Consider the following 21,003-nt stretch of genomic DNA (forward strand, 5'->3'; position numbering starts at 1 on the left):
GATTACATATCTTTACAAAATTTACATATCTTTACAGTAATTTTAACCTATTTCTTTGAATATATCTGTCTGATGATTACTAAAAGTTACAGACAAAGGAAGTGCTCAGTTAGTACTCAATTGACCAATCTCAAAGAGGGTGGCAGTGGAATGTTATCATTGATCAAAGTGCTCCCAGGTTAGTGAAGAAAATCAGATCAAGATTATTTCTGTAGTTGTTATCTAGTAACTTGTAGTAGAAGTGAATACGGAGATGTCAAATGAAGGATTCACAGTCCAGTTATTTACATGAGTTGTGACCATTTGGGTAAGTCGCAAAGATATGTATGGCGCCTCACCTTGTTCGCCTCACTGGGATAATGCAGAGAAAATTAATCTTGGGAACAACACACTAGGTTTGCATGTACGTCACCAAATTATTTTCGGTCTTTGCTGAATTTTCTACAGAAGATATTAAGTAAATTATAAAGATTGTGATGATATGGAGATGATGGTGTTGTACAAAGTTAAAAATCACACAACACTGGTTTATAGTCCAACAGGTTTAATTAGAAGCACACTAGCTTTCGGAGCGCTGCTCCTTACAACTACCTAACGACGGATGATTTTTTAACTTTTTATAAAGATTGTGGACAGGGAATATGAAAATGACCCCTAATAGCAGAGGAACTAAAAAGTTATTTTAACAGTGACAGGTGGGACTCGGATGTGGATTACTTTCTCCCATTTCCTGCGTATTCCCTCGTTGCTAATAGGTAGGTGGGTTTGGTGTGTTATTCTCACAGCAGCACCTTTTGAAGTTAGCACAAAGTTTGAATAGGCCCAATTTTTAGATTGTTCCAAGAGTATTAATGTAGTGTGTGGGAATCATGAATTTACAGAAGTATAAACATTTCTGAAAGATGAAAAGGTTTGTTTAAGTGCTATAATCTAAATTTATTTAAATCCCATTTAAACATGAAAATAACACTGTTGCTGTCAGAGTAAATGAGCAGGTATTTGCTGCTTAAGTGTTGATTAACAAGCCATCTGGAGTAATATAGCAAAAAACCTGTCAGCCATATATTTCTGCAGTTTCTATAGATTTCATTGGTGACTTCTCTGAAAGGGCTGTTATTAATGCTGGGCTTATTATGAATGCTGGCAGAATTTCAAAAGCTCTAACATCACTTAACTCAGCAGGCAGTATGAGTTCACATTTTAATTGATAGTTTTAAGGCGCTATTAAATGATTAGTTGTCTTTGAAGTTGTTTGCTTTTTTAACAGATTGACACTAAGGGGATTTAAAATTTTGAATGCATTTTGTAACAGATTTTTCCAGTATCAGACTTGTACGAAGGAGAGCTCTGTTAAATTGTTAGATGTTTTTCCTTCTTTCGTGATGGCCTGCCTATAGTGGTTACTGAGTGAGTAACTGTGAAGGTTACAGAGTGGTGCCCTGGGGATATAAGGGGCATGAAATGGCAAGGATATATGGACAATGGCACAGAAGTAGGACGGTACATGGGTCTGGGTGGAGAGTAAGAATTTGAGGGTCTGATAACTTTTCACACAGTTAAAAATCACAAAACATTAAATTATAATCCAACAGCGTTATTTGGAAGTACAACCCCTCAGAGCGCTGCTCCTTGATCAGGTGGCTAGTGGGGCAGGATCATAGGACACAGAATTTATAGTAAACAGTCAGTGTCACACAACTGATGTGATGTATTGAACAGATTTAGATTGCTGTCTAGATTAGAGTGGTGCTGGAAAAGCACAGCAGGTCAGGCAGCATCCTGTTATAGGTTAATTTGGAAGCACTAGCTTCCGGTGCGCTGCTCCTTTGGAAGGTAGTTGTGGAGCAGCGCTCTGAAAGCTAGTGTTACCAAATCAACCTGTTGGACTATAACCTGGTGTTGTATAATTTTTAACTTTATATAGCTGTCATGGCACTGTCTCCAGAGACAATCATGGATCAGAGCCAACAATCACTGCAGCAAAAATCATGCTTGCAACAATTGTTCCCATGGAGATGAATCTGCCAACTGGGGAGACTTTCCTGCTTCAGTGGCAAAATTCCAACCCATCATTTGCTTCTTAGATGCTGCCCAAATTACTAAGTATTTTGAATATTTTATTTATTTCTGGATTTTCAGAATCAGCATGACTTTTGTTTTTATAATAAGGAATTTTAAGTTGCCAAGGATTAATTAAGCTGGAATGACATGATTTACGAGGTGTGGTTTTCATTTATGCCTTCTAGCTGTGGCAACTGGCCTACTGAAACATTTATGAACTGCAACGTTATGGCTTTGTGAATATTTTTAAAGGAACAGATATTTCTACTGTGGTCTTGTGCAGGAGTTCCAGTGTATGTCCAAGTAACTCAATGAGGTTTGTTTTTTGCAGGTGGTTAACTCAATTGATTCACCTTTGAATCGATGAGTTTTATTCAAAAGAGAGAGCCAGATTAACTTTAAAAATACTCTAGCCTATGAGGTGATGCAAAACACTGTAGACAAAACCTTTTGATCTGGTTGCAAATTGTAGCTATTCTCAGTTTTTTGCAGAATGCTTATTATTGAGAAATATTAACTAGTTCCAGTCTCTTCTTTAACCTCTTGTAGACGGTAGTTAGTTGAATTAATGATAACTTACTATATCTTGTAAGTAACCAAAATTTACTTTTGAATTTCAGTGGCCAAATTATGAATATTATTTACCTTGATGTTTGTGAACATTGACATTTCCTTGGCACTGTTTCAATGGCAATTCTGAGCCAATATAGAAAACGTAGATTCAAAGACCTAAGTACTAAAATCAAAATTATGATTATTGATCTTTACATCAATAATGTGATGTAATTCTTTAAATGCATTTGCTCTTGGTAAGTGTTTATATTTCTAATTATCATCCTACAGCTCTGGACATACTCTCCAATATGAGAGTTTTAAAAATAGTCTTTCACCTGTGAAGAATGTTAACCTGCATTGGTGAGAGAAAGAGACTAGTTTCTTCTTCTTGTCCTCCTTTCATGCAGGTTTCCATTAGTCATCTTGTTTCAGCTTGTTGGGTGAATACTTCAATCTTTGCACTATTCCAAAGCAATAACGTCTGTCAATTGGTCACATCCAGCTGATACAAAATGTGCTTAATGTAGATGAACCTAACATTGTAGGTCAGCAGGAAATTAAGTCACCTCCTCATATCTGAAAATGCCAGTGAAACCCGTACTTGGGTGCTCTTAATTCAATACTTTTGAGCTTATATTATCATTTAAAGGTAAATAGGAAAATTAACAGATGTTTGGAAAGCAGAGACGTAAACTTGGCTCAAAAATATTATTTTTTGCATTCTCAAATCCCTTCTTATCGCGTGCCTCTATCAGTAATCTCATCCAATTCCATAATCCTTTGAAATATGAGATTGTCTAATTTGACCTCTTATACATTCCCAACTATTATTGCTTTATTGTTGATGACTGAGTGCCTTCAGTTGCCCAGGATCAAACTCTGGAAAACCATCCCTTAACTCCTTTGCCTCCCAACCTTGCCTTCCTTCTTTTAAATCATGTTCTTTGACCAAGCTTTTGGTTATCTAACCTAATGGCTCCTTATGTGACTTGGTGGCATGCTTTGTTTTGTTAATGCTCCTATGCAGTGCTTTGATCCACTATTGACATAAATTGTTTTATTCTACAGTATAGGTTGAGAACCAGCCAGACATAAAGCTGAAACGTATTAGCACAAATATAAACGCAAACACACACGTATAAAATTGTGCACTCCGGAATTCAAAATGTTTGAATTATCAGATAATTTGAATGAATTCTCAAAGTCAGTTAGATGTGAGCAACATCCATTTCCATGATTATATATTTTTTGACAACTTGCAATGATTTACTACATTTCTATGTAGGACCACCTACAAAGAATTGAAGTTTTTAGCAGTAAATCAAAGCCAATGCCTTTATGAGCTGATTCTGCACATTCTTTAACTAGAACCTTGATTGATTGGTTAGAGCTTGTTTGTAACAGACATCTAAAATATGAGAGCAACACATTTTGAATGTCTTAACCAAAACTACTTTTCTCAAAAAAGCTATACTTATTTTTAGAAGAACAGGTGACGACCCATTTGCTGTACAAGTCCTTATTTAATGTAGTGCTAGAATGTTTGAAGGGGCCACAATGTGTACTCCTTCATTATTCATTGTTTGCTTTTTTGGAATGGTTAATTTCAAACTTCGATATCAATGAATTAAGCTGAATTCCACAACTGAAATTGAAGATTTGCATTTGTATAAGAAAACCCTGAAAATGTCCCAAATTTGTAGCAATTGCATGATAGTTAAGACTGAGCAAACAATCACCCGTACTTGAAGCATCGTTCTGAACTTATTCCTCTTTGTGTGCACAAAAAGGTGAAGGTGAAGAATGACTTTCCAATCCATATAATAGTTTATGAACTGTTTAAAGAATCTATTTTTCATTCTTCTCTAGAAGGTTCTGGGAAAGGGAATATCTGAGAGTTCAGATCTCCTACATCTTTTGGAATTTACTTCTGCGATTAGTTGTTTTTCATGTCGGTTACTAAGTATCCAGTTAAGTCTCTTGAGCTTGCTAAAATGGCATGGAATCTGAAACATTTATCTTTAATAACTGATGAGACCTTCAAGTAAATACTTGAGTTGGTGTACCCTTCAGGAATTTTCTTTAATCTTGTGCATCATTAGGAAGGAAGCTGTTGCACTCACATAAACTAAAGGTTTCTATTGAACGTTTTTGTAATGATCCCAATGAAAGTAATGGTAGGAAAAACATAACGGAAAATCCTACTTGGTCTGACTTCACTATCCAATTGGTCCGTGATGGTAGGAGTGACCACCGTGCAGTCCTTGCAAAGACAAAGTCGCATTCATGTTGTGTGACATTATCATTCAGATAAATAGGATAGACGCACAAAAGATTCATCAGCTCTAATCTCAGTATCCATGAGGTGCTGCAGACTATGAACAATAGTAGAATTATATTCAGCCACAAGGGCTAGTCATCTCATTCCCTCTAGCATTAACATCAATCCAAGGTTCAATGAGAAGTGCAGATGAGGACACTAGGAACAGTATCAGGCAGCCTTAAAGATGAGGTGCACACCTAATGAAACTGCATTGCAGGACTGTCTACGTGCTACTGTATGGAAACACCAAGCTACAGACAGTGCTAAATGATCTCACAACCAACCAATTAAATGCTTGCTGTTCTGCTATGTCCTGTTGTAAATGGTAGTGGACTGTCAGAGAATCCAAAAACATCCTCATTCTCCATTATGGTGGAGCATTTGAGTGAGCATGGTATCAGGATCCCTTGCAAAATTGGAGTCCTTCCAAATCTCTCTGCTCATTGGAATCAAACTCATCACAAAGAAGATATTTATGGTTGTTGCATGCCAATCATTCCAGCCCAGGGATATCACTGCAATGAAAACATTTGATCAAGGGTAAATTGGGTAAAGCTGAGTTCAGTTGGAGCATTGAATGGTGAATGGAAAATTGTAGGAAAATTTCCTGCTGTTCGAACTTTGCAGATGTTTACTGGGCACTTGTTTGCCTCCTGTCCTCCAGTAGTTCACCTCTGAACTTGAGGCTGTCTGCATTATATGATCTCTTAAGTTTAGTTTCGCTGAGCCCAATTAATTTTACTCTGAGTGGTGGGGGGATTCACCATTTGAGGTGACTCAAAAGCAAATCAGTGGTTGTTGCAGCCTCATTCAGGGTGAATGGAATTGGAGGATTTCTTCATTTAGGATCCTTCATTACTAATTGAGGGACTTGACACTGAAAAAGAGGGTCCACTGAAAATCATCCCTTTGCCATTTCCTCTGATCTCCATCGCCTCCAACTGGTGACCCCTATCCAGCTCTCAGTGACCTGTGTCCCTTGGTGATCCGAGGCTTCTTCCTGGGTATTTTACCAGCAATAGCCATCAGTGCCCATGGGACTGCCAACAGCAAAAAGCCACCAGCCTGTGACTTGGAGTTCCTGTCCAAATTTCCTGAATCATGGAAATGCCCCAATGCCATCTAGTTAGATACCAGATAGGACCTTCCCCAACTGAGGTTACACCGAGCTCCCATCCCACTGGAAAACAAATTGGAAATGTAATCTATGAAAATCAAGGTTTGTGGTTGCCATTCTATTAACTATTTTGACTATAATAATATATTTCAAAGCTTCCCCTTGGAAAGGAGGTGGTGGATTCCTTTGGAGTGATATTGACATCAATATGACAGATCGCATAGATTATTGAAGTGACCCTTTGGACCATTGTGTCTGCACCAACAAAAGCTACTCTGAATCTATACTCCACCAAACTTCCTGCATTTGGCCGATTGCCTTGAATGTTATGACATCTTAAGTGTTCATTCACATACTTTATAAAGGCTGTGAGGCTTCCTGCTTCAAATATCCTCCCAAGTAGTACATTCTAGATTCTCACCATCCTCTGGATGAAAACATTTTCTCTCAAATTGCCTTTAAACCTCCTGCCTTTCATCTTAACATTATGTTCTATTGTTATGGACCATTCAACTCAGGAGCAGCTGCCTTCAATCCACCTGTCCATGCCCCTCAATCTTCTCCACCTCAATCAGGTCACCCGTCTGCTTTCTGCAGAGCACAGAAAGCTACCTGAGCCTACTCAACCTCTCTTCATGGCTGCTAATGAAAGACTTGAGTATTCAATCCTGCACAGACAGTATAACAGTGTACAATGTACTGTTAATGATTGACCAGCCAGCCTGGTTTGTGAGTTGGTCCTAGGGAATTCATTACATTTAGTTTTGATTTTAGTTTACCTCCCTAACTGGTGGACTATCCTTCACCAGATAAGCAATCTAGAGCTTATCAGTGTTCAGTGCTGGAAGGCTATATGTCTATAGCTAATTAAGCTCAGTGCACAGTTCTGAGTGGCACTCTGAAATCTGAACAAATTACCCTTTTATATATTTTCATCAAAGCCTTGTTCAGAGTTATCCAAAGGCTTGTTAAATAATCTTATCATTGCTATAGTTAATAATTTAAACTGTGTCAACTTAGGAATTTTCTAACACTGTTTTCTTTGTTCTGCTTTCATTCTTCAACTTCAGCCATTGCTTTCTTGATGTTTCAACTCCAAAATCAGCAACTTCCTTCTCATTGTATTAATCAGGTACTTCTTGATGTAAAGAAACAATATGACTTTTTTCTTTTTGTACTGTGAAAGAATTGCATACAAACTTGCAGAATTGCATACAAACTTGCAAAATTGCATACAAGGAATTGAGGTTGGATCAAATATTTGGTGAAAGAAAATTGGGTTTAGAAGGCTAGAATCGGAGGATTATTGCAGGAGAGACTGATTGTTGAATCCCAAAACAGAGTAATTGGTAGGTACACAGATTTCTGATGTGTGATTGGACACACATCAAAAGGGGATGAATAGTGATTGGAGGCATTCAAGTATGGGCAGCTATGACAAATTGAGATAGAACAGAAGAATGAAGACACAGCGAGCTGTTACTACACATAAGCTTCATTCTTCTAGCAATGCTCAACTACTCAAATGTTCTTCAGGACAGCACTAGAAACCTTCACATATTGTGGGTTCTCAAAACCAATTTCTTCAGTTCAGCCAGCAGCTGCTGCCTATTCTTGATAGGCTCATGCTTGATCTTTCTATTCACAAATGAAGTCTGTACCACCTTGTTTATTAAAGATGCCCTATAAGGCTGAAGTTTATCTTAAGATTGAATGCTATCCTCCTCATGGAAAAATTCCATAGACTACCAGTTGGAAAATATAAAAGAATGATCTTATCACATGCTGGACTCTGCCCTTCTCACTTTCACAATTTTCTTTGTGTCACTCTTGATTTTTATCATTGGTCTTCTGCACTTCCTTCTCTCCTTCCTGTAAACACCACAAAGGGTGTGTTATATATATGTTCCTCAGCATTGAGTTGAAGCCTTAACTCATCATCATATCTCATCAATTCTTAGCAGGACTGCCCCAATTAGTAAATTTCTGACCTTTGCCTTCCCTTCTTTGCACAGTGTTAAGTCTTTTTAAAACTTCAGCTTGGTGGCACCTAATTATCTGTTGTTTTTGCCTCCCCTGTCTTTACTCTTTTCAACTTTGATAGATGCAATGGGTCACCTGAGCTTCTCAAACAATAACTAGCAAATAGAAATGTTGACCTTGTGTTTATTTGTTACTAACTTTAAGGTGTGCTTTTATCCTGTGGAAATATTTCAGTTGGAATGCCACCTGTCTGGTTTAACAGAATGCCAACTGAAGAATTTTAAACTGATGTTGGCAAACCTATCCAGACATCAATCATTTGGTAACAAATTGATTATGAATCTTAATATTCTACTCTGAGTATTTTAAAATGTGAAATAATCCCGGATCAAACCCGCTTCTGAAGGTAGCTCTAGACAATCATATTTAATATGTTGCCCCATATACTTCAACCTTATTTGGAATTCTTCTAAATTGGGCAATGAAGGTATTTGGGATCTCTCGCTTAATACAAATCAAGTCCCAAAACTGGAAGCCAGACCAGATTTAACCTTGGTTGTAACTCTAACCCATGAAGATTACATTCTAAATTGTGGCTTTCAGCAGTCTGAGACATGGCACTTCTTTCATCTGTTGATAAAATCAGCAATGGTGTAAAGCATACTGTTGGTAAACTTAACTGTTTCCTAAATAAAAAAAAAACCCAAAAGTGCAGAAGAAATTCAGTAGGTCTAGCAGAATCTAGAGAGAGAAAGAAACAGAGTTTACCTTTTGAGGCCAATGTGACTCTTTTTCAGAATCATTCCACCCACAGAAATGTCATGAATCTTAGTAAATAACTAGTTTAAAATCATGGGATATTTACTGTCAATACATTTTCATGGAGCTTTCACCAATTTAATTGCAAGACTTGTTAGTAAGCAACTCTATATAAGGTCATTGGTAACCTTTGCCAGATGTGAATCTGCAAACTTCTGGATTAGAAACTGCAGGCAACCTTACTGCACAATTTGGCATCTTCATGATACAAGACTCTGATTTGGCTTGGCTCTCTCTGCCCAAATTAAAAGGGACACTTCACGAAAATACAAACCAGAACAAATGATCAGAATGGTTGTGACATTTTTCTCATTACTATGCTGCATACAAATGTACACATTGACAAAAAAGGGAGGGTTTTAACTCACTTCACCCATCGAAACCATATAAGGCAAACATTTGAAATTGAAGTGATTCAGTGACTCTTTCCACCTGTTCCTGGGATTGAGGCTGATCTACATGGTTGAGCTGGAGTCTATGTGAATATGCTTAAATCTAAAACCACTTTCATAGCTCCTGGGTGGTTAGCTTACTCAGTGAAAGCTATTGCATCTGAAGTGAAGACTGGCCGAGGTAGTGTTTTTATAAAAATTACATTTAATGAAACCAGAAGTAGTTCTTCTTTGCACACCAAAAGAATAGTTGTGGCAATTGCTGCCCAGTGATCCCTATCTCTACTCCTTACCCCCATATGTGTTCCCAAACCTAGCCAGAGGAAGTGCACTTTTCTATTAAGATGTGTAATAACAGGAACTTCCATCATAGAGAATATATGAAGAATGGGATCACTAAAGTCGCTTCTGTAATCAAGCCCTGTATGTAAGCAACAGTCTTGTAACAAGATAGCGTTGGCCAATTGCACATAATTCAAATAAATCAGTTACTACATTAATGTTAAAGTTACTCTGATGGCACAGTCTCCAGTTCAAATGATATTCTTCTTCTCCCTTCCTTATGCACAATAGCATTGTTTGTTTTTTGGAATCATATCATCAGCCAGATTCCTTCAAATTCCATGACCATATCTTAAATTTGGGGTGGCACAGTGGCTCAGTGGTTAGCACTGCTGCCTCACAGCGACAGTGACCTGGGTTTAGTTCCTGCCTCATGCGACTGCCTGTGTGGAGTTTGCACATTTTTCCCGTGTCTGCGTGGGTTTCCTCCCACAATCCAGAGGTGTGCAGGTCAGGTGAGTTGGCCAGGCTAAATTGCCCGTGGTGTTAGATACATTAGTCAGGGGTAAATATAGGGCAGGGGAATGGATCTGTGTGCACACTTTGGACCGAACAGCCTGTTTCCATACAGTAGGAAGTCTAGTAATGCTTTAACATTGGAATAGAAACAAGATAATAGGAGTAGGCTGTTTAGTCCATTTAGCCTTCCCTGATATTTAAGGCAATCATGGCTGATCATACAATTAAAGCACTTTATCTTCCATAACACACCATTGTCATAACCCATTAGTAGTCAGAAATCTATCAATCTCTATCTCAAACATACTCAAAAACTAAGTCTTCCAAAGGTTCAAAACCATCCCGAGTGACAAAACCTCTGGGACCAAAGTGGAATCCTCTTATTTTTAAATTGTGTCCCTGGTTCTACACTTCCCAATCACTTCAACTCTCCTGTTTGTCCCTTTTTAAGCATTGTGTAAGTTTCCATGTGGTCACCTCTCATTCTTTGAAATTCAAGAGAATACAGGCCCAGTGTGTCCAAAGTCTCTTCATAGGACAGTCCTGCCATCATGTTGCAATTATATCTTTCCTGCAATAAGGAGAACTAAACTGCGTGCAGTACTTGAGGGTATGGTCTAACCAAGTTTCTATGCCATTGAAACAATATTTCACTACTTCTGTGCACAAATCCTCTTGCAATAGAGGATAATGTTGCACTGTCCATCCTAATAGTTTTCTGAACCTGCATGTTAGTCTTCAGTGACTTATCAACAAGGACACCTAGGTCTCTTTGTACGTCTACACTTTCCAACTTCTTACCATTTAAGAAATACTCTACACATTCACTAAATCTGCCCAAATTGTTTTGAAGTTATTTTATATCTTCCGTACGGCACACATTCACACTTACCTCTGGATTATCTGCAAATTTGGAAATATTTCATTTTGACCTGACCCCAAATACCTAATATATATTGGTCACAACTGCAGCCCAAATACTGAACCACGCAGTCCCCCACTAGTCACAGCCTGCTGACATGTGAATGATCCATTAATTCCTACTCTCTGGTTTCTGTCCGTTATCCTATCCTTCATCCATGACCGTACGTTTACTCCTATTAGATGTGTTTTAACATTTCTAATCTACCCCCTGTGTTTCATTATCTTAAAAGATACTTAAGACAAAGGCATCTTTTCCACTTGCAATTAAATATTTAACCATATTCCTTTACACCAAAACCATGCCATCAATAGTCGAAGATTCAGATTTAAAAGGAGAGAGATTTTATTTCATGTCTTTCCCATAAATGGCATTTAGACTTATTGTAGCCATTAGTACCTTTGAGACTCAGTTATTCTTTAGTTGAAATGTATTTACTTTTTATTTTGAAGTGGAACCAGGTCCCTCAATATATTTATGCATAAAGTTATTAACTACATAGCTCATTTCCCATGCCCACAACCAGCATGTGCTGATTTTAATGGTCAAAGTTAGCAACGCTAACATATTTCATCTCTGTAAATAATTATGTTCACAAACATAGCTAAACAAAACAATTCAATTTTAATGCACAGGGTTGCATATGTTTTTTCACATACTAAATATGAGCTTTCATCATTAGTGTTGCTTAATGACTATGTCAAGGTACATCTGTTGTAGTTTATTAGTGCAATTGTTGCTGTTAATTTTGATATATATATTAATGACTTTGATCAGGGAAATGAATGTACTATCTCCCAGTTTGCTGTTGACACAAAAATAGATGGAAGGGTGTGTAGTGACAATGACAGAATCTATGGAGGTATGTAGGTAGTTTAAGCGAGTGGGCTAAAACTTGAAAGATGGAATACAATATGGGAAAATGTGAAGCAATGCATTTTTACTGAAAGAATAGAGGAGTTGGACATTACTTAAATACAGAAAGACTTAAGAAAGCTGCACCACAAAGGGATTTTGGTGCGCAAATCACAAAAAGCTAATATTCAGATTTATTGGATTGCATGGAAATCAAATGGAATATTGACCTTTATTTCGAAGGGCTTGAAACATAAAAATGTCCTGCTAAGAATATTTCGGGTGTGAGTCAGACCATACCTGGAAAAGTGTGAACAATTTTGGTTCAAAGAAGAGATACCGACAGTGGAGAGAGTGCAGAAAAGGCTGAAGAGGTTGATCCTGGATATAGATTGCTTTTCTTAAGGAGAGAGGTTGAGTAGGTTAGACCTGTTGAAGTATAGATCATGAGGCAGTCTTATTAAAATATAAGATTCTAAGGCAGTTTGTCAGATGTGATGAACATGTTTCCCCTGTCGTGGAGCAGTCTAGGACCAGTGGGCATAATGTTAGAGTAAGGGGTTACCCACTTAACAGATAAGGAGGAATTCCTTCTCCAACGATAAGGAATCTGTGGAATTCCCTTGCATAAAATGCAGTCGAGGCTGAGGCAGCAACAACATTCAATATTGAGAAAGCGAGACAGATTTTTATTCAGCAAGGTATGTAAAGGTAATGGGAAAAAGGCAAGAAAGTAGAGTTGAGCATTGTCAGGTCAGCCATGATCTCATTGAATAGCAGAGCAGATTCAATAAGCTGAATGACAACCTGCACTGGGAAACGTGAATTAATTTGCTTCATTGGCAGCATGGGAACTTTTACCATTCTCCTTTGCTCCTCAATATCATTGCCTTAAATATTTTAAGATCCAAACTATAATGGATTTCGATTGAGCTGTCTGTTCAGACATAATCAACTTGCACAGCTTTAAAAATATATATTTGTGCTTTTGTTTTCTCCCCGGATACCTGTAAAGATAGATGGCAAGGATCTCATCTTTTAACCTCACGTATTCAGCAGTGACTATTGTTTATTTAGAGTATCTACACTCAATGGATTACTGGGAAATGATTTTGTAAGAAATGAGGAATGATCATGCCTTTCAGATAAGACGATGTGCTGATATAACATGGGAGGATAAACCCAGATTATTAGTCTATTCGTCAGAAGACAGATGTACTAAATTGTATGAGCATCCACTGTCTTTACAAAATCCTGTTGTAAGGTCATTGGCATGATACACAAACTCTTGCTGTCTGACCCGCTGAGCTTTTCCAGCTGTTGATTTGTTCAAATTGCAGAATGCTTAATTTATTTTAAAGATAAGTTGACATTGACTGCACCCCACCTGATTCCTACAACAATCAATATGTGATTCTGTTTCTGGAAAGAGACTTTGCTGCATTGCTGAAGCTGCCTTCAATACAAGTAAAAACAAAATTCCTGCAAATCAGGAGGTTTTCATTGCAAAAATCTACATTTTAAAACAAGTTGCATGTTTAGCTGGATTTATCGACATGCCTTTATATTAAGGGACTAATTAACTTAATGTGTGGAATTTCCTGATTTATCAGCTTTATAAAAGATACACATGAAAATCCATGTAACTTGTGGGCTGTCAACCCAAATGAATAGAATTACAGATTCCTAATGCTTTACAGAGTAGCTCAGCAGGGCAGTGGAATCCATTATTTGCACTACTTATGCAGAGTGAAAAGGTGCAGTGTTTATCTGGCTTTCAATAGCAATGATCATCTATGTTCTCTGTGGTCGTAAACTCTGTAATCTGTGACTTGTTTTAATTTGCTACTAAGTCCTTCGTTGTGCTACAGACAGTATTATCATTCTGGGAAAAATATCGACTTGTCTAGTTGGGTAATTGAATTTTTCTGACATCAGATCAAGAGTGCCATGGATTATGAGAGTGGTAACATTGAGAAGTTGGATCCCCGATATTTTGGTGAACTGCTGGCTGAGCTGACAAGCAAGACCACTGACCTCCATAACATCCTCTTAGAAAACATGCAGAAAATCAAGGGAAAGTAAGTATGCCGTTTCATTCACTATTTCTTCAATGTGTAATTTGAGCTGAAGCATATTGTATTTTTCTGAAAGGTAATTGAGTGATTTGTTAAAAATGTTAGATAAACCCTCGAAGTTTCTTCATACATATTTGGATGTCAAAGTGTTAATTAACTTAGTATTGCCAGATTTACACCAACCTCCATGTCACTGAAGCTGTCAGCCACACCTTTCAAATCAGATGTTTGCTTCCACATCAAAAAGCCCACAAACACAGGTGAAAGCATTTGTTTTCCAATGCCTGCCCTGCTCATCTGGGCGAAACAAGGCCAGACCAGAGCAGCACAATGGATACCCGTTTTAATTTTCAGACAGAGAGATCATTTAAAATAAAACAGAATGCTTGCATCTGTTTCCATTGCGTTAAATGTTTAAAAGAGTAAAATTCCATTTGGATGCAATCACTTAAAATTGCAAGTCGCCTTCACCTTCACATCCTATGAATTCACCCTTACCTGAGAAATAGTTTTATGTCGTCGTTTAAATTATGAACAAGTGTGTGTAATGAAAATTTAAAATCTAGAAGGAAGCCCTGTAGAAAATTCCATGTGACCAAGAGCAATGTGAAATAGTTCCACTGCCTTGTCTTATCATTATACATTTGTTTCTATGTCTGCTCCAAATATTTATTCAACTTTCCCTTGAGGCAGAGTTCATTGCTTTGCTTAATAACTCAGTGTTGAAACATCTGTTTCCATTACTATTGAGTAAAGGAATTTCTCTACTGTTTCTCCTTAATAAATTAAATCAAATGTAATAATTAATCTAGATTCTTTTCTGTAAAATTGCTCTGGGATGAACATGCTTTGCAAACACAAGTAATTTGCAGAACGTCAACTGAAATCTTATTCATGTTAATTGAGCAATGCACTTCATATGACCGGCAATTTGTCATGTATTTGAAAGCTTGGCAAATATTGAAGAAAGATGCACATCCTTAGTGTATGCAGTTGAAAGGCACCCTTCCTAAAATGATTGATTAGTAAAGATATGCAAATAATGCCTAACACCTGTATGCTTCCTTGCTGTTCATGAACATCTACAAGGCAATACACTTGTAAGATTGAAGTATGTTTTCACGCTTTGTTTATATAAAATGACTCTTGGGACTGTGAAATCCACTCCAGAAACTAGCCACAATAACTCACTAGTAAGCGTTCTGTTATCTTCCCTGCATTACACTGATAACTTTGATCACAGATGGTTATGACTAATCACCAGTGAAGACTTCAAATTCACTCATCATGACATAAAACTGCAGATCACTTCAAATAATTCTCACTGATTTTATGATCCTGCTGGAAGTTTGGCAACATTAGTCAGTCTTCAAGATATAAATCACAGGCAGGAGGCTTTTTATATATTCATTTATATTCTATTTATATTCCAGACATATATGCCAAAATTGCAACAAAGTTGTGCATGGCAGAAATTCATAACTACTAGGGCGAAATGGGAAAAATTCACAAGGGATCTAAGGGGCAACTCTTTCATGCAGAGGATGGTAGTGTATGGAATGAACTGACAGAGGAAGTGGTGGAGGCTGGTACAATTACAACATTTAAAAGACATTTGGATGGGTATATGAATAAGGGTTTAGAGGAATGTGGGCCAAGTGCTGGCAAATGGGACTAGGTTAGTTTAGGATATCTGGTTGGCATGGACGAATTGGAACAAAAGGACTGTTTCCTGTGCTGTACATCACTATGACTCTATTGTGTAGCAGCAGTTTAATTCGTGGGAATTTAGGAGTGTCGTGATGCATTAATGGTTGGAACAGGGGAAATTGTGCCTTTTAACTATTTCAACTGGGGAGATGAAGATATTTAATAATTAAGAGCAGATTAACTTGTGGCTGCCTGGCATCAATGTCATGGTGACTATTGACATTGCAATCTCCCTCCAATATAGAAATGACTGGCTAGATTTGACTTTCTAATTAGGGATCAGTGTGTTCAAGCTACCGTTAGCAATTTGAGTTATTGGTTGAGAAGCAGGTTAATGTTTCAGAGATACAAGGATTATTAGCACTATATGTTTTTGTCAGTGGCAATAAAGTGGAGCTCCAGGAGTTCAGAGCATTGACATTTATTCTTCAGTTACCATTATGAAATCTCACTCCAGCAGATTTGTAGTTGAATTGACTGGTGATATGGGCATCACCTAGGTTACACACACATACACAGCCAGGGGTCAATGGTTTCTTGTTACTTCAGCCTGATCACCTGCATAAGCAGCAATTTCCTTTAACTTGACAGTTCCCCATTGGCAGCAGAATTTTGACATCAATGCTGATGAAAATATCTTTTCATTTTTCTACACATTTAGGTTATAATTAATGTAACAATTACATTATTGAAATGTAAACTTGGCACATTTCTCAAAAAAGGGAAACAAATGATTAGGCAAATGTTTGAAGCAGAAACCAGGAAGTAATTTGTTTAGAAAATGAATGTGTGTTTGGGAAAGCACTAGATCTGTCTAATGTGATTAACGTGACATGTTATCTTTTGAAATCACCTAGTCTCACTCCATCTTTTTCCACAATTGTTCAGCTTATTTGTTTTCATTTGAATAGCAAGCGTTAAGTTCATTTTTGAAACCGGCATTAACTTTTCAATTTTCAATGTAACAATTTTTGTTACACTGCAGTCACTTTAATTTCCAGTGGGAGAAACAGATATTTTTTTAAAAATTGAATAATAGAGCAGAGATGGCTATCATACTCATAGTACCACACACAACAGTGATTACAGTTAAATGCAGAAATCCAGAAGTTGCTAGCAGCCATTTTGTACTTTTCTATAGGATCCCTGCAATCATTTAGAAAGCTCTGAACTAACAAGAGGTCAATTCACTATTGCACAAGGCCTAATGTAAAAGCAACATTGTAAAAGCTACCTTTTGCTGAAAAATGTATTTGGGTGTTTAATGGCATAATTGAAATTTTTGCTGAAGTATGTTTCTGGATCGGAAAACTAATTTTATGATTGTGGAATGTCAAATTTGAGCACTGTGTAAATTCCACATTTTAAAAATAGTTTTTAAATTTATGATACTTCACCCTCAACCTAAGTTACACATATGCATCCTAATCTTTGACGTTACCCTGGAAATTTTAATGTGAAGAATGATCAGTCTGTTTTAATGCCTGTTTCACTCAGTCAAAACTTTTCAGTACGCTGCTTGCTAGAAACCTTAACCTGGCACCAGAACAGTTGGAACAGAAGAAATCTGTATCACAGGGAACACCAGACCTTTGTGGATAGCTTTCTTTGAGGTTCGCCGTCACATTGATAGATTACTCTTTGCTATACATGACAATGTCCAATTGCAAGAGCACAAATAAATATCATATTTGTAAGGTTTTATTCTTGAGACTATTTAGTGTTCGTGGGTAAGAAGAGCAGTTATTACTCTTTTTTAAATTTAAAACCAATGTTTAATATTGAATTGGAGACTTTACAAACTGTTTTCAATATTTGCGTTAGCCTGGGAAACATCAGAAATTAGTGCTAAAATAGAAGCTTAAACCTTTCACACACTATAGGGTGGGCATGAGAGAATATCAAGTCACAGAAAACAGACTGAAGATCTTGTTTCCAGTTGTATACATAGCGTATAGCAGTTGAAATAAAATAATCTTCAAATAGTGCTGCTTTCATACCATTAAAGTTGTTTACACTGGCAAGCTGAGATCACTGTGTTTACAAACTAACATGATTGAAACATCATGACTGTGGGTTTCTAACTGGGAGATGAAATCTACCCAGGTGAGTTTAACTCATTTAATAGATAACTTTTGTTACAAATTTACTCTATTTAAACATACTTAACATTGTCAACATAGTTTTGGTAAATAATTGAACAATTTTAGAATAAGTATACATGTTTCACTTTGCCATTGTATCTGCAGGGTTACTTTAAAATGTAACTTAGGGCACATCTTCTGCCGTTAGTGCTTGCTCAATGTACATCACTGTACATTCTTTCCGGTCAGTTAGTTTTCTGTGCAAATCAGTCCAGACTTCCTCTGTCAATGCTCTTTGTACCTTGTGGACCCACCCTCTTGTTGTGTGTGTAAATCATGGTGCAATGTCTCAAAGACGTTTACTTATCTCTAAATGTAGATTTCTATTTGTTCAACATGTCAGATTCTACTATTCATTAATTCCTCTCTTATAAATAAATGTTCATGAACTCAATATAAAACAGAATAAATCAAGGTAGAAATATATTAAAGACATCAAAACCTGACATTCAGACCATGCAGGTAAGCAAATAGATGTGAATTTGTTAATTAAAAATTGAAGTCCCGTACTTGTTTAGTACAACTTATTGCATAACTTACTGCAGTGTGTTTTTAAATAGATTTATGTTTGTTGTTTCATTTATTTGGCAGGCAAAACAATTTGGAAATAAGCACTGACCACAATGTGAGTATTGGAGTTTTATTTTAGACCATATATGCCTACATTTATATTTTCAATTCTCTCTCTCTCCAATCTTGACTTCCCGGTTTTCGATAGAGAATACTTATTTCTGAGGCTAGAAACAAATGGTGCAAAGAAATGGGCAGATATAGGTATTATCACTAGACTATAATCCAGAAATCCAAGTAATGTTTTGGGGAGCTGGGTTTGAAGCCTGTCACGGCAAATGGAACTTGAATGCAATAACAATCTGGAATTAAAAATCTAACTATGACCATGAAACCATTGCTGATTTATCAGGAAAAACTGCCATCCTTACCTGGTCTGGCGTACATATCACTCCAGGACTACAGCAATATGGTTGACACTTAACTGCTCTCTGGGCAATTAGGGATGGGCATTAAGTGTTGGTCCAGCCAGTCATGCCCACATCCCATGAGTGAATAAGCGGAAAAAAAAGGACAGGAAATAAAATCCATTTTGCTAAGATAGCAGGAGACCCACTGTCCAATTAATTCAGTGGACTAGAGTACAGCATACAAATGATTAGACCTATTTAAATACAAGAGGAGTCCGATGCAAAGTGAAACAATGTCAATAGAAAATAAAGTATTCGTGGTAAAGAGAGGATTCCATAAAATAATAAGGCAGCCAGAAGGAAAATTAAAGTCCAAGAAAGACACAGAGAACAAAATTATAGTTTCTAATAATGAGGCCATCTGGAGAAATAGATGTCTGGCCATTTGTTTTGATTGATACTGTTCACAGTGGATTGAGAAGCTGGGTCTGACTTTATGAAGATTGTTATCATCAAAGGGATTGCCTACCATTCAATGGAGCTGGCCAGCTTGGATTGCAGGGTGTGGGCTGGTGATTTGTACCCTTGCTTTCTCAAAATTGCTAATGTGGGGATTGGGAGCAAAGAACTTAGAGACCCGCCTGTCATTTGTAAGGCCTCCAGCGTCAACCAGGCCAACGTTTCTAGCTGTTTAACTTCTATCTCGTGTTTTCACCCTAATGCCCACTCGGAGGGCGTAGTCTTCCATTCGCATCTGACGGAACAGGGACTGGAAAATTGATGTTGAAAAGTGGTGTGCTGGAATGTTGCCATTTCCTTGCCAGTTGGGTGGGCTGCGTGGCAGTTACCCAAATACAAATGATAGACAGTTTATTAGGATGATGACATAGCCTAATGAGGCCATTCAGCAGAATCCTATTGGAATTTTCCATTTGGATTATCAGTCCCCGTCAAGGTTGAAACACAGTTGGAATAGAAACAGGTGCCAGCAGCAGACCAAAGGGATCAAGGACTGTCCCAGGAGAGTCTCTTACCCACATCTTTAAGGTGTGAGGACAGAAATTTGAAAGAGACATGGGGGCAAATTTTTACTAGGAGTGGTTTGTATGTGGAATGTATGTCTTGAGGAAGTGGTGGAAGTGGGCACAATTACAATGTTTAAAAGACATTTGGATAAATACATGAAAAGGAAAGGTTTGGAGGGATATGGGCTAGGAGCAGGTAGGTGAGACCAGCGTAGTTTGGGATTAGGTTCTGCATGGAGCAAGAGGTGCAGTTTGTACTAATTTCGCTTATAGAAAAGTGGAACGGGATAAGTGTGGGATGTGCAACTCGTGAAACTGAGATGAAGTACACTGAATGAATCTATATTAGAGAACAGAAAGACTGTGCTAATAATGGAAATAATTTGATTTGGACTTGGAGTAATCTCTCAATCAAATGATAGTATTAAAATTCACCAAATTTAAGGATGATTTCAGATGACTTAATTTATTAAACATAGTAATGTACATGAATGTGGAAAGCCACAAAAAAAAAATAGCTTGGGATACAGAACTATATCCTAGAGAAGACAATAAACAAAGAACAGAAGAAATTGGCCTTGGTCTTAACTGTGTTTGGAGCACTATAGAATTCACAGATGGGTAAAATAGGGCACATATGCAAAACAAACAATTTTATAGAACATTCTGCTTCCCTTAGATATTAGGAAAGAAACCATTATCTATTGTAGGCTAAAGAACTGAGTAGAACCTGACATACACGTTGGGGTAGGAGAGAAGATTAAAATGTTTCCATTTATTTTGCTAGAATGTTCACCCGTTGAAATTTTAGGTGCAGAATAATTGAGTTTCTGCTCAGATGTTTTCAAGTAGATCTTTTGCAGAGATCTTTCAGGTTACTTACAATATATTTGCATTCTAAATGAATCTAAAACTATATATAGCCCTAAATAGAACGTTTTATTTTCCAGGATGCCAGTGAAAATATTGAAACTTTGATACCAAAAGGACTATCTGAATTGACAAAACAACACTTGCGCTATCTCTTGCAGGTAAAACTGAGAGAACAGTAATATCAGTTACAGAAATATAATGAAAAATGTGAATCAGCTTATTTTCTGCAAGAGTTTCACTATGTAATTATCTATTATATTATGGCCATTGGAGTATGACCATTTACCCAAGAATCACAGGAGTGGCACAATGATTAGCACTGCTGACTCACTGCGCCAGGGACCCGGTTCAATTCCAGCCTCAGGTGATTGTGCAGAGTTTGCACATTCTCCAGGTGCTTCAGCTTCCTCCCACAATCCAAAGAT

At 37.3% G+C, this 21,003-nt stretch overlaps 1 protein-coding gene across 1 annotated transcript in view; it reads left to right on the top strand.

The window, feature by feature from the left end:
• pof1b (POF1B actin binding protein) overlaps positions 1–21,003 on the top strand; it is an 85,880-nt gene that overhangs the window by 41,308 nt on the left and 23,569 nt on the right. Inside the window, exons 6-8 of the mRNA XM_060832652.1 lie at positions 13,767–13,909; positions 18,352–18,385; positions 20,656–20,736. Coding sequence (XP_060688635.1) covers positions 13,767–13,909; positions 18,352–18,385; positions 20,656–20,736 — 258 coding nt within the window. The remainder of the gene's footprint in view (positions 1–13,766; positions 13,910–18,351; positions 18,386–20,655; positions 20,737–21,003) is intronic.

Source organism: Hemiscyllium ocellatum, chromosome 11 (genome assembly GCF_020745735.1).
Source record: "Hemiscyllium ocellatum isolate sHemOce1 chromosome 11, sHemOce1.pat.X.cur, whole genome shotgun sequence".
Taxonomy (NCBI): Eukaryota; Metazoa; Chordata; class Chondrichthyes; order Orectolobiformes; family Hemiscylliidae; genus Hemiscyllium; species Hemiscyllium ocellatum.